The 14,433-nt window shown below is 33.5% G+C and overlaps 1 protein-coding gene across 11 annotated transcripts in view; it reads left to right on the forward strand.

Moving 5' to 3' along the window:
- Positions 1 to 392: 392 nt before the first annotated feature.
- Positions 393 to 14,433, forward strand: part of LOC123715826 (phosphatidylinositol-binding clathrin assembly protein LAP) — a 31,436-nt gene continuing 17,395 nt past the window's right edge. For 8 of the 11 annotated variants that reach the window (XM_045671152.1, XM_045671161.1, XM_045671188.1 and 5 more), the window contains exons 1-3: positions 393 to 670; positions 2,670 to 2,812; positions 7,098 to 7,173. In XM_045671152.1, coding sequence (XP_045527108.1) covers positions 520 to 670; positions 2,670 to 2,812; positions 7,098 to 7,173 — 370 coding nt within the window. In that variant the 5' untranslated portion in view covers positions 393 to 519. The remainder of the gene's footprint in view (positions 671 to 2,669; positions 2,813 to 7,097; positions 7,174 to 14,433) is intronic. The other 3 variants (XM_045671209.1, XM_045671217.1, XM_045671226.1) reach the window with 2 other exon arrangements.

Genomic DNA, 14,433 nt, shown 5'->3' on the forward strand with positions numbered 1-14,433 from the left:
TTATGAATAGTGTCATGATCGTGTGTAAATACGTCTGAACCCATGATCCGACACTAATTTTACTTCTATATAAATTAGTAAACAAATTGTCTTCAAACATATAAGCAAAAAATGTTTTGTACTATTAATTTATAATTTTATTTTAAGGTGTTTTACAAAATGAATGTGCATAAGATTTCTTTCCTTTTTAATTATTTACTATATAACATATTAACATGATATAAACAATGACTTACTCCGAGAGAGTAATCTATTATAATATACTAATCACTACCTATCCATCATATATTATTGTCAAGCTACGTATGACATATTGCAATATGGCAATATTTTGTATATAAGTCAGAAAAGTATTTTATCATTCTACCGTCTATGGTTGACTTCGTCAGCCATTTTGGATTTAGTATAGTGCCAGTTGGGGGGGCGGTGACATATTTTTTTCGTCATCGTCCTGTAATAATTTTAGAAATTTTCATGAAAAAGTAATCGTCAGTGATTTTGAGTTTCTATAACTAGTTTATGTCAGGACTTAGCGTGATGATGGCGGGACAGACAATAAACGATAGGCTTTTAGCCGCACGCCATAGTATTGCTGGCCAGGGTTTAGCAAAATCTGTATGTAAGGCCACAACCGAAGAAATGATTGCACCGAAAAAGAAACATTTAGATTGTAAGTATTGCTTTTGCTTACTAGCAATGTGTAAGTGTAACTATCTACCGGATCATCAAGTATCGACCAAATTTTAAGGGTTCTTATTGTAGGTACTAACTTACCTTCCAACCTTTAAACATAATACCTTAGATTATGAAATGTGTCTTTATATCATATTATTAGAGTGATCCAATATATCTAAAAATACTGCTGAGGCTTTGGGCCAAGCCACATCTGATAAGCAGTTACAATTAAATCATTATCTAACAAATACTACTTAATTTTTAACCATTCAAGTGCTACAAAATCATTATATGATGATATAATAAAATGCTATGATGAAAAGTTATATCAATTTAATCCAAACAAAGGTCCTTTAATATATTTATTAGAAACCATGAAAAGTTTGTATTTTCCTTTTATTATGGTTTTTCCTAATAATTTAACAAACAATGTATTATCATCATCATATGTTATCAGATTTTTTTTTAATCTTTTTTAGTCGCGAATCATGCATTTATATAATTACAGTATTTTTTATGCTGATGTTTATTAAAATGATGTTATCTCAAAGATTAAGGTTTATAAGTTTAAGTTATTTAATTAAAAACTGCTCTAACTGCATAAATTAATGTATAAGTTTCCCACTAATACAACAAGAACAAACAATGTCATCCATGAAAATATCAAAATAATTTATACTTATTCAATCTCACTCCCTTTAATTGATTAGGCACATAATCTTTAGTTCAAGTTGTTAGTAGCAGAATGCTAATTACCTGTTTCCGTCAAAATTACCAATAAAGTTTATGCATTAATGTGCTCTATACTTTGAATCTTAATTTAACAGTCTAATATGATAAAGCAATGACTTAGTGACTAGAGTACATGTGAAAGAGAATATATTTCTTATTACTTGTGAATGTATACAATTTTTTTTTGGACTTTCCACAAGTACAATTACTGTAACAAATAATGTGTGTTTCAGTATTATTGGTGAGCTTAACATATATTATTAGCAATACATGTTACCAAATATAATTTAAAATACATTGTTATTAGCCATGTGTTTATGTATCTGTTTCGGCGTGATTGTAGTGAAACATGATAAATGAGCAGACATTGTCACTTCCTCTCTTATCTTGCAGATATTTGTGTATTTCAGAAATATATAAAAACAATTATTACTATATACTTTGAAATATTGTTTCCTCTGTTATCTTTAAAGGGTGATAAGGGTGTACCAAATAAGTTTCTACATATAGCACTTATAATACTCACATTATTATACATACATTATTATATATACATTTGAATTTAAAAAAAACATATATTGAAACATATTTAAATAATTATTACCTTAAATTTCTGACATTTCTATGAGTATATTTAACAAAAAAACATTATACAATAGAACCTCTTTAACTTGAATATGGGCACCAGGCCACACAATTCCGACTAAGAATATATTTTAATGTAAATGTTGTAAAATAAAACATTGCTATAATATACAGAGAACAGCTTTAATTGTTTGATTAATTATTTCTACATAGATAGAGACGCAAGCGTCAACTTGTTTAAAACTACAGAGTTAAGAATATTAATTGAAAGTATATTATAATGGCCAAGAGCATTCGGCTATTAATAATTAAGTTACCTCTATGACCTTTGAGTCTGACCTCCAATAAGATTCAATTAATTTCACTGCTCTGTTTATTTGCAGAGAAAATTAATACATGGAAATGGGTTTTAGGTATTTTGAGGTAACCATTAAAAACTGAACTAAAGCAAGATTTAACACATGCAATAAGAGTCTAAAAATAATCACTAAAATACTTGTTTTAACATAAATTGTCAAATATGGAGTATTTATTAAAAATATATTAATTTGGAAGCACCATTCAACATCTATAACAACTTTACAACTAGATGTATCCTATTGTAATTAGATTTTTTTTAAATATTTAAGGAGACAATAAGTAAATAATAATGATATGGTTTTTTTGTTTCTTTCCAGATCTAGTCCACTGCACAAATGAGCCAAATGTGTCAATACCACAGCTTGCCAACCTCCTAGTTGAGCGGACACAGAACACTAACTGGGTGGTGGTATATAAAGCCCTTATCACAGTGCATCATCTTCTAGCATATGGAAATGAAGTGAGTTTTTTTGCCCTGCAGTAATACCGTATTAAAGGATTATAAAGCTCTGTAATACAACATTTTACTTTCTATTATCATGTAGCTACTATTCTGTTTCCTAAATTTATATTACATGTTGATTGTATTTAAGGTTGAATTGCTTTTCCCTTTTTCATATTTTCTTTATCTTTTCAATGTTTTATCTATCTTACTTGCTGAACCGTGTTTATTCCGTGTTTATTATCGTGTGGTATAAGGAGTCAGATTAGAAATATAATTATGTCATTAGACTCGAGGTTCAATTTTACAAAAAAGTTATGCATCTTATGATTGATTAGATCTCATAGAAACCTTAGCAATTTTAGTTCCTATTTCGCGATCCCTGGAAAAGTACGTAATGGATTATTATTATTTTTGAACAAAAGTAAATCAGCTAGTTCATACTTTGTATAATACGTAAGTTAAAAGATTGGATATTGGACTCAACAAAAATAGCGATTCTTTATTGACACAAGTGGTTCTCTTGTGTTGTACTATATATACTATCATTACTTGTAGTAATGTAGCCGTGATCTATGGACATAATAAATATGTAGCGGGCAACAGAATTACATTGGAAATACAATTTAGGGATGATTGAGTTGTCATTATACATATAAAAGTTCGTCTATAATTATATTTTAAAAGATACATAATTCGATTCTTAATTTGTTTGAACGAAGTATGACATTTGTGACAATGGTTGGATTCTATTGTGACGCGAAAAACGTTTCCTATTAAAAGTTGGAACTCAGTACAATAACGTGTAGTTATGTAGGAATGTGCTCGATTGAATATAAAATTAATTGCCATAGCGCGTAGCTCTTGAATATATGATAAGGTTTTATATTTACTGAAATTTACTTACTATATTGTTTGAATTTCTAAAACCATAAACTATATATATAATGGTATACAACTTAATGTATCCATCGTGATTTTTATAAATGTTAAGAATAAATTTAGTCGAAACGATATAATTGCCAAACTTTTTTTGTCTAGCGTTAGATAGTAGCGTAATTTAATATTTCTTCTCACTAGCAATCCAGAAATTTATTCATTAAAAACACTGTGAACTTGTGAACTGAAAATACATAAAAATATTTTTTGTTATATCGTATTATATGGAAAGATAAGACAGTAAAGTAGAAATTAGCTAAGAATAACCCATATCTGTTGATTATGATAATGTTATTTACCTCATATCCCGTTTGGTTTCCTGTGGGAATTAAGAAGCCCAATATTAATTTATTTCCTTTAGTTCCTCTTATAAAACATTAGGTATGTACAATTAACAGCTACAAAGTCTTTGGTAAACTCCCTTCCATTTATGTTTCAACTCTTGTTCCCTACCAAAAATTGCTATTAAGTACTACTAAACTCCACACCCAGTAGTTGGGTACTCCGTAGAATAAATCAGTTCTACAAAATAAACATCTGGACTCATAGGACTTGACGAATAAATAGATTTTGGAAGTTGTAGATTAGCTTTCCGAGAAATTAATTTGTTTTGAGAGAAGAATGCTCAAATCTGGCTATCTAATTAATGAACATCATACTCGTATTTGTGTTTATAGCTCAGGCACCACTGGATTAAGTCACTAAAAATGTAACATTGCATAGCCTAATGAAGTAAGTTAGCGTATGACTTTACTTATAAAAGTATTAGAGGCGTAATATTAAAAAAGTAACAAACTCTGTCTCTCGCTGACCACGATTACTTCTGCACTCGAAAATTTGAGTTATGTCAATAATATGAACGCGTTATAGCAGTTGAATTTAAAAAAAAACATTGTTTGTGCTTCATTCTTTCTTATTGATCTTATCTTACGAGAGACACGAAAGATTTAAATATCCAAACGTTTTTAAATAATACAGATGATTTTAACACAAACTTTGTAGAATTTCCATTGAAAGACATAAGTCTTGCCAATTGAAGTCAGAATCCTGCAGTCTGGAAGAAAATTATAGCGGCCCAATAAACACAAAATGTGGGGGCGGGAGATGAATGAGACATTTTGATTGAAGCCTTAATAGCGGTATTGAATAAAATATGTCACGTAGAAATGATAAACTTGATGGCCTACTTCAGTGTTGATAGATAAATTATATTGCTTTAAGCTGGTGTAAAAAATAGGTGGCTCGTATCAAAACTATTGCATTTTACTGTATCTCTAAGGAGATTTTATAGTATCCACTTAAAGAAATCTTACACTTTATCGGTCTGTGACATGACGTTATATAATATAATCGAAAATATAATATATTCAAAATATTGTGTGGATCTTTTCTGATCTCTGTTGACTTTAAGCTTTTGATGGTATATTTGTATTTTTAATACACTGTAACATGCGTTACGACTTTACTAGAAAGCATTTAGCTAGAAATCTTGTTTTCGAGTTTTGAATTCGAATACAAGAAAACTCTCTCGTCCAAGGGCTACTAATCCCTTAGGAATCTTTGTACAAAAATAAATCACAACAATGTTCTGAGTAATTTTCAAATTATTGCAATTTTCATAGCATAAATAATTAGTGTAGTGATAATTAGTCAAGGACGCTAGTTCTGTATTGGATTTGATTAACACGCGTCGTACTTTCAGAAAACAATCTAATAACTCTACATTAGGATACAGTATTCAGTATAATTCACTTAGCAATAACTTGTTCGGCACCTCAATATCTCAAAAAGCTTTAAGCTCTATCATTGCTCTGAAGATGCTTGTGTTAGTGGCCTTTTGTTGGGTTTTATTTAAATAACTCAACGTATTCTATATATCTCAATTGATTATTTTTTAAAGGATTATATTCTGGAACTTGCTTGTATCATATGAAATGAATCATTTGCAGTCAAAGTAAAAGCCATTAAGGGACGAGATTCAGACGAGGCTTAGTGCCAAGTCTGACTCCACTAAGTCATATTTGATTTTGACTTACGGGAGACAGTACTAGTTTGCTATGACTCAAATCTATTATTAGTTAACTAATTCGAGTCGTATTATGATCAAATTTTTACCCGCTCATTGTGAATATAGTTTTATCCCTTTCAGGCAACCTGGTATTTGCAAAAAAATTCTGAATATTTTCATCCTGAATATATGAGTTTTATGCCCAATCAATATAAAGACATAACGACCTGTTATTCGCACCTGCGATCAATATTATATTATCCTTAACACCTGTACCTGAAATCCACTCAATATCATAAAGATATTTTTAACCCGTGTGTTTAATTTGATCAAATTTTCTGTACTAAATACATTACGTCCCGAACAATAAGTTTGGCACAGGACATTTGTTGTGTATAGCGAGTATATTTAATTTTAATTTACTAAACTAAGTTTTCCTATGTTTTTGAATTAGACAAAAAACCTTGGCGATTTTAAATATCGACTGAGGGTTTTTTGTCAGTTATTTTCGTCTGCCCTTGAGAACTGGCATTTAGAAGCATATTTTTACTTATATTCATAAGTGAACATTAATCTGAATAGTTGTTTGTTTTTTTTTTCTAATAAATGATGGTGTTATAAAACTAGAAAATTTAAAAAAAAAACTTCTTCATCAACTAAAACATCGTATGATGTAAATAATGTAATCAACTATTTATATATATATATCCATTTTTAATGAAGTTTTTAATTGAATAGTACTTGCGTAAGCGAAAGACAATCTTTTGGGGGTTTCTTTAACATTCCTGACACGTTGTAAACCTTTATTCACTTTTGATAATACTTTCAACTTGATTTCGATATGATTTGCAATATTAATACTGGTCAAGAAGCTTTTACGATATTGTTAGCTAATGTTTTTATATGAACTTTCGTCTCAATATGACCTCGATTAATCATTACGTCATATATCTTCATCATCTTTTAGATGTCTTTAAAAGTTGTTATCCTTAAACTTAAAGCTTAATTACACAGTTTTGTGTTAGTTTCTTCTTTATAGAAATGTTATATACATATTTATGATAAATTATTATTAACATCTAAGTCTAGTATTGTTATTAAACCATTTAACATAATATTGGTGTCCGCATTTACGAACTAAACAACTATTTGTTTATATATTATTATATTTTGTTTAGTTCGTAAATGCCGGGCTAGAATTCACAATTATAAAACTATTTTATAAAGTTACTCTATTGGGCCACGCTTTGGGCCTTTCTAGCTTGATGTATACTCTGCATACCACGAACTTATTGGTGCCCGTAAATATAGTGTAGAAATTAAGAATTTTTTTTTAAAACTTTTTCTCTTTTTCAGAGGTTCACACAGTATTTGGCGTCGAGTAATTCGTCGTTTCAACTGAGTAATTTTCTAGATAAAAGCGGCGTTCAAGGTATGTAATATCCTTTTTTTTAATGAGCTACATTGCAAATAAAATGTCTATGGTGTGAACTACTTATGAAAAGATAAATTAAGAGCCTTACAACTCAAATTCACCAATAAAGTCTTTCGTACAAAGTTTTATATATATTAAGGTAATAGACAAATTATAAATGCGGAGTATTTTAAGGTTGTTATATTTGCAATTAAACTAAACAGGCTTCGAACATACTTCAATAACTAGTATGAATACTGCCAACTACGCAAAAAATAATATTTATAAAAACAATTCCCAAGCCACATACAAGCCATACACAGATTTCATAAAACATGGTGCCAAAAATAGCATAGATAATATTAGCATAAGCTAAATTATCAATGTATCTATTTTGTCGCAAACACGATTTACGCTTGATGACGTAACATAATGGTTGCCAAGTTTTGGCATTACCCAACGCTGGATCGGTGTCATTGCCTTATTCAACCACGCGACCCCGATTGCAGGCTTTTTCGCTGTCTTCCTTGAATTGCCTATGAAAGATAAGGGTGTTAAAGGGTGGTAGTTTTGCGCCAACTTCTTAACTACTATAATAATATTATGTGTTTTAAATTAAATAGATTTTGTGTGTTAAATCATTCTTCCTCGGTTTCTACACATAGGTAGACAATAAATTGATTCCATAAATATCTTAAGAATGCTTTGCGACAAATTATTATTAAGAATTGTTTCATAGCAAAACTAAACTTTATGGGTTTATATCAAGGAAGTTTAGTGATATCGCCTTTTTCGTGGTTAGAAATTCTATGCAGTCTGTGCAAATATGTTATGATTTAATATTTCCTTCCTCTTAATTGATTAATGTTATAGTTTAAGTTACAAACTAATGTTTCTAACTTTTTATTTTGTAAATATTGATTTTTATTCCTTCTTTGTACTACTAGAAATAATAAACCAGGTTTTCCTCGAATTTTATACATTTTGTACTATGATCTTTTTTTGTAATAAATACACGTTCAATTGTAAACCTATTTTAGCGTTTAGACGCTTAAAATTTAGAAAATCACGCGAATTAAGCCATCAAATCAATTGCCGAATTTTATCCTTGAATACCTCAAGGACTATATAGCAATACTCAAATCCGTGGTTTGCAAATCTACCTTTCGGAACTTCCGCTTCATGTTTAGGTGTCAGAAGCCTTGAGAAATTCTTAACGGTGTGTCTGTAGTCTACGTTTAATTTGGGACTGCCGCGGCGCCTGTGGTCCGCGATCGATAGGATAAGTATGTCTAAGACGAAAGTGGAACTTTCCAGACGAAGTGCCCCACGGTTCAGTTTAATTGTCAAATTAGATGGATTTAAAGGACCTTTGTAATTCAGGGTTCACACTTCTCTGTTTTAGTTATTTTATTACTGTCTTGTATTGTAATAATATTATTAAAATAAAACTATTTTCGTAATTTATATTTACATCAATCAAATTACAAAGTTTTAGAAATTTTATCTTAATACTGTTACATAAACTATCAGTGTTTTTGCAACACAATGTAGCGAGCCAGTGCACTTATGATTACCTAGTCAGGAGCAAGGGTTACGAGATTGAAGTTCATCGACACACGGTGACCTTACGCACGGGTGAAATAGTATTGATCCTTTGTGAGCCTTCAAACCTTGTAACCGTTATTCATTGCAAGGCTGTTTGATAATAGACTAATTGGTTTTGATACTTGATAACGAGTTATTGATATTTATGTTGGTAAACTTAATACATACGAAGTACTATGAAGTGAACTATATACGACATGATTAAATAACGATATTAAAACTTAAACCATTTTTATCATTGTTAATAATAATTACTTATTATACTAACATTTTTTTTAATAAGAGATAAAAACAGCGAAAACAAAGATTACTACTTAGGAAACCACCTCCGGTACTACCAAAACAGCATATTTTGAAGCCTTTATAGCAATCCGAGGCAAAATAACCGAATTTTGTCAGTATAAGAATAGGTGGTGTTACAAAATGCAAGTCGCGAAATACTTGAGATGCAACACTTTGACACGAATGCAGAATTGTCACTGACATTGAAAGAAATAGCGATGCGGTGTTAAGCCATACAACTTAATGCTATGCGTGACCCTTTTACAATACAAGGAATCCCATCGCTACCGTTACGGTGAGATTCAGACACGAGACTAAGTCAAAAATGTATTGCATTTTGACATACGGGGGTCATATGAGGTACGCGCTAAGCCTCGTTTCTGAATCACACCCTTAGTTGCAGTGACATTAACGAAGTTCCTAGGTTCGATTCTCAGCTAATTCTTTCGGGAAGGCAGAAGGCTCACCTAATTACAAAGATAAATGAAAGTCGTAAAAATGCGTTGTAGGCGTTTCCGGACTACGCCTCCATGAAAATACACACAGTGATAACACGTTATCTAACTTATATGTAACTGTACTTGACAAGCTTTTCAGTGCAAAATTGAATTATTCAATAACGTAATAATTCGTTCGTGGGAATTGTCCATTTAAGAATTTTTTTTCGCTGACTTTTCTTCAAACTTCATTCGAAAGATGTAATTTTTTATAAATAATATTGGCTATATGGTAATGCCCAATAATCTCTATTGGGCATTACCATATAGCCTATCTTTAAAGAAGTAATTTAAATGTAACATAATTGACTAATATTGGATATATAATATGAAAAAGTGTCTAATAACACTACTACAGCCAGATACTAGAGCGAACTGCAAGGCGATATAAAGACACCTTACAATATATTCAATTTTAAATAAAAACAGGCGAAATTAAAGCAAATTCAACAACGCTAATAGTATATATTGGTCATGACCTTCGTTATTCGGACAATTTTTAATTATATTTTAATAGAAATTAACGGTGGATATTAGATGCAAAGACACATGGAACACCAATTATTTAAAGTCGAATGTAGCATGACAGTACCATTGGCATATTTTGAATAGGTGTTAGTCTTAACATTACATATTTCGTATGATGTAGATAACTTGTACAAAATGAAATCTTTAAAAAATGCTGTAAGAGGCACACGTGATACGTATTCATTTAAATTCATTGCTGTGGCGTAGGTCAAGGGTCACAGTATACTGAGAGGCTGAGATTTCCGAGATTGTTTTTCACAATTAATTGCAAATAATTTAAATTGTAACGGCAGGAAATAAGTTGATTGGTTGGAAATTAATAATTTTCACGTCACTATTATCACGGCTGTATTACGACTGATATTAATATTGTTACGAGCTAGGGGATCGGATAGAAAATGCCGTAGATTTCTACAAAGGTTTATTTCTCGATAAATCAATGAGGAATTTATGAGCACAAATTGATTGCAGAAATGCACTTATAACACACAAAAACACAGTCACTAATTACTTCACTTATGCACACTTCACACAGTACTTTATCACTTATATTCACTTTATTCGCACTTTATCTCTTCGGTGTTTCGCTCTTGTTATCGCATTCAAAACTAAAGACGACTAGTCGCGTTTCGGCTCGCTTATATATATATATCCATATCCCTAGGAATAATTCTAAACAATATTCGAGAACTTTCTAGGCGGGCTTGCTACTGAGTAGCGATTGCACAATTTTAGAACGTCCGTACTCTTTGTCTCTTTCGCACGTTGCTCCGTCCTTGTCGTACGGCGTTCTAGAGTGCTCAGTCTAGTTTCGAGAAAGTTCTGATTCTTGAAACTTCTCTCTCTCTCTCGTATAATTTCGTCCTTGTCTCACACCTAGAAAGTTCGGTCTAGAATATTCCTTCATCAAAGGGGTATACCTAGGCCTGAAAACGCCTGAAAACTGCACCAATCGACTACACATGTTCTGAAACCGACTGAAAAAAGGTTTCAGCTTCCTGAAAACTAGGGTAACATTATGGAAATTACAATTTTCTAATATGTGATTGACCCTCTCCTGAAACGGTCAGAAATCATATTACAGCCTGCTGAAAAGTTCTCTAAGTAGTGGAAAAATCTAGAAACATTGCAGTCGACCCGTCTTCGTAACACTACCCCCTCCTTAGACATGCTCGTCCCGAGCATCATTACATCCTTTATAGGGAGCCAATCGATTTATGTGAACGACTTTCGGTATGCTCCTTAAACCACCCACTTTCTTTTGCGATAGGTAACATCATTTATCTTCGTAACTATCGTGTATGGACCATCCCAGTCAGCTTGAAGCTTTGGTGATTTGCCTTTTCGTTTTGTTGGGTTATGGATCCATACTTGCGAGCCTTCTTTAAATTCTATATGATTCGTCTTTCTGTCATACCTAATCTTCGTAGTCTCACTTATTTTGCTTTGTGATGCTCGTACGTGTTCATGGATTTCATCTAGTTTATTACGCAGATCCGCATATTCTGTAACACTCTCCGGTGTGTCAGGTGGTCGCCCAGTTACAATATCCACTGGTAATCTAAGTTGTCTCCCAAACATGGCTAAAGCAGGAGTAACATTTGTGGTTTCATGAACCGCAGACCGGTATGACATTAGAAATAATGGAATATACTTGTCCCAGTCTTTTTGATGGTTGTCCACCAGTTTTGCCATGTGCCTTTCCAAGGTTTGATTGAAGCGTTCCACCATTCCATCTGACTGTGGGTGTTATGGAGTAGTCCGCGTCTTATGAATTCCCATTAATCGGCATAATTCTTGAAATAGTAGAGACTCAAAATTTCTTCCCTGATCATTTGCATTTCCAAGGGTACTCCAAATCTAGAGAATACGTCATTTACAAGTATCTCAGCTACTGTAACTGCCTCTTGATTGGGAATAGGGAATACTTCGGGCCACTTCGTAAAATAATCCATAACAACCATGATGTACTTATTTCCTTTTTCTGTTAACGGGAATGGTCCAGCTATGTCAACTGCTATCCTCTCCCACGGGGCTCCGACATTGTATTTCTTCATACTCGCTCTAGTTCTCGTCTGTGGGCCTTTAACAGCTGCACAAGCTTTACATTTTCGAATCCAGTCTTCTACATCTTCGCGGCAATGTATCCAATAAAATCTCTCTTTAATTTTCAAAAGAGTCCTTTTTACACCTAAGTGTCCGCCTGATGAGCCGTCATAAAACATTTCCAATATGTTGCGAATCTTGGATCTTGGCACAACTAACTGTAGATGAGATGCATCCCCACGAGCGTTTTCCCATTTGCGACATAACACCCCATTATGGAGAACTAAGCTATCCCATTGAGCCCAGTAACTCTTGGTCGTGGTGCTAGTAGATGCAACATCATTCCATCGCGGCTTTATAGCTGAAGATTTCATCCAGTCCAGAATTGGTTTAATATCAGAGTCTTGTTGTTGCTCTTCCTGAATTAATTTACCACACCAATCTGGACTAATGGTATCCGTTCTTAGTATCCTCACATGGGCAATCTCTCTACCTTCGTGTCTTGTACAATGTTTACAGTCTTCCTCACATGGCCTACGAGACAATGCATCTGCGTTCCCGTGTGCTCTACCCTTGCGATGTTCAGTAGCAAAGTCATACTCTTGCAATTGTTCGATCCATCGAGCCACTTGTCCTTCTGGGTTCTTGCACTGAAGTAGCCATTTTAAGGCAGCATGATCTGTTCTAAGACGGAACTTGCGACCTAGTAAGTATTTACTAAAATGCTGCATCGTCTTCACAACAGCCAGTAGTTCCCTCCGAGTGACACAGTAGTTTCGTTCTGGTTTCGATAACGACTTGCTGAAGTAGGCTATTACTTCCTCGCGCTCACCTTTTACCTGTGATAGTACACCTCCGATGCCAATTCCACTGGCATCTGTATCTACCACATATTCGCCATCATGTTCCGGGTAGCCTAGTGTCGGAGTCTCACATAGTCGGTTCTTGAGCTCATTAAATGCAACTTCACACTTTCCATCCCATGTGAATTTCCTCTTCTCTTCGGTGAGTCTGTGAAGAGGTTTTGCAATATCCGCGAAATTTTTCACGAATCTTCGGTAGTAAGAACATAAACCTTAGAAAGCACGGACTTCAGTTTTATCTTTAGGTACTGGCCATTCCTTCACCGCAACTATCTTCTCGGGATCTGTTCGAACTCCGTCCTGCGATATAATATGACCCAAGTAGCTCACTTCTCTTTTGAAAAATAAACATTTCTTTGGACTTAATTTCAGGTTGGCTTTATGGAGTCTGGTGAGCACCTGTTGCAGATTTCGTATGTGATCTTTAAAATTTCTCCCAATGATGACTACATCATCCAAGTACACTAAGCAGGCTTGTCCTATCAGTCCTGACAGTACTTTCTCCATTAGTCTTTCAAAGGTAGCAGGTGCATTGCAAAGCCCAAACGGCATAACTTTAAACTGCCATAGTCCTTTTCCAGTTGAGAACGCTGTCTTCTCTTTATGACTTGGGTCTATCTCCACCTGCCAGTACCCACTTTTCAAGTCTAAAGTTGTAAACCATTTTGCCCCACTTAAGGTATCCAAGGTGTCATCTATTCTAGGTAAGAGGTAACTGTCCTTCTTTGTGATATCGTTAAGACGACGGTAGTCGACGCAGAACCTTAAACTGTTATCTTTTTTCTTGACTAAAACTACTGGAGAGCACCAAGGGCTGGTAGATGATTCGATGACATTATGGTTTGACATTTCCGCAATCATCTTGTCTATATTTTTTTCATATGCGACAGGTACTCGTCGCGGTCGTAAACGTATCGGTCTTTCGGTTCCAGTCTCAATTCGATGTTTAACTACACCTGTCCTTCCTAGATCTCCAGCGTGTGTAGCAAACATGTCTGAAAATGACTTCAATAGTTCCTTTGCTTTCAACATTTCGACAAGGTTTCCTTACAGCCCTCTAATACTTCTTGAACTATATCTCGTTTACTAACTGTACTATTTTCAGTGATAGATCTATAGACGTCGTACCCACCCTTCAATGTATTACCTTTTAGAGAAACTACCTCATCTCTACACTTGAACGTGCCGTTCTCCAAGTCAATCTTACAGTTGTAATGCTTCATGAAGTCTAAACCGATAATACAGTCATCCACGATGTCAGCAATAACCACCTTATGTCTGTATGATCTTCCGCCAATCTTGAAGGTATAGGGGAACGGTTATGTGCTGACCAGTAGCTGTAAGTAGCTGTACATTTCCACCAGAAAGGCTTTTGTAAAATGACTTCAGAAGTTGGTATCTAATTACTGTCCGGGAAGCTCCTGTATCAAGGGTTAACTCACACCTACATCCGT

Source organism: Pieris brassicae, chromosome 1, assembly GCF_905147105.1.
Source record: "Pieris brassicae chromosome 1, ilPieBrab1.1, whole genome shotgun sequence".
NCBI lineage: Eukaryota > Metazoa > Arthropoda > Insecta > Lepidoptera > Pieridae > Pieris > Pieris brassicae.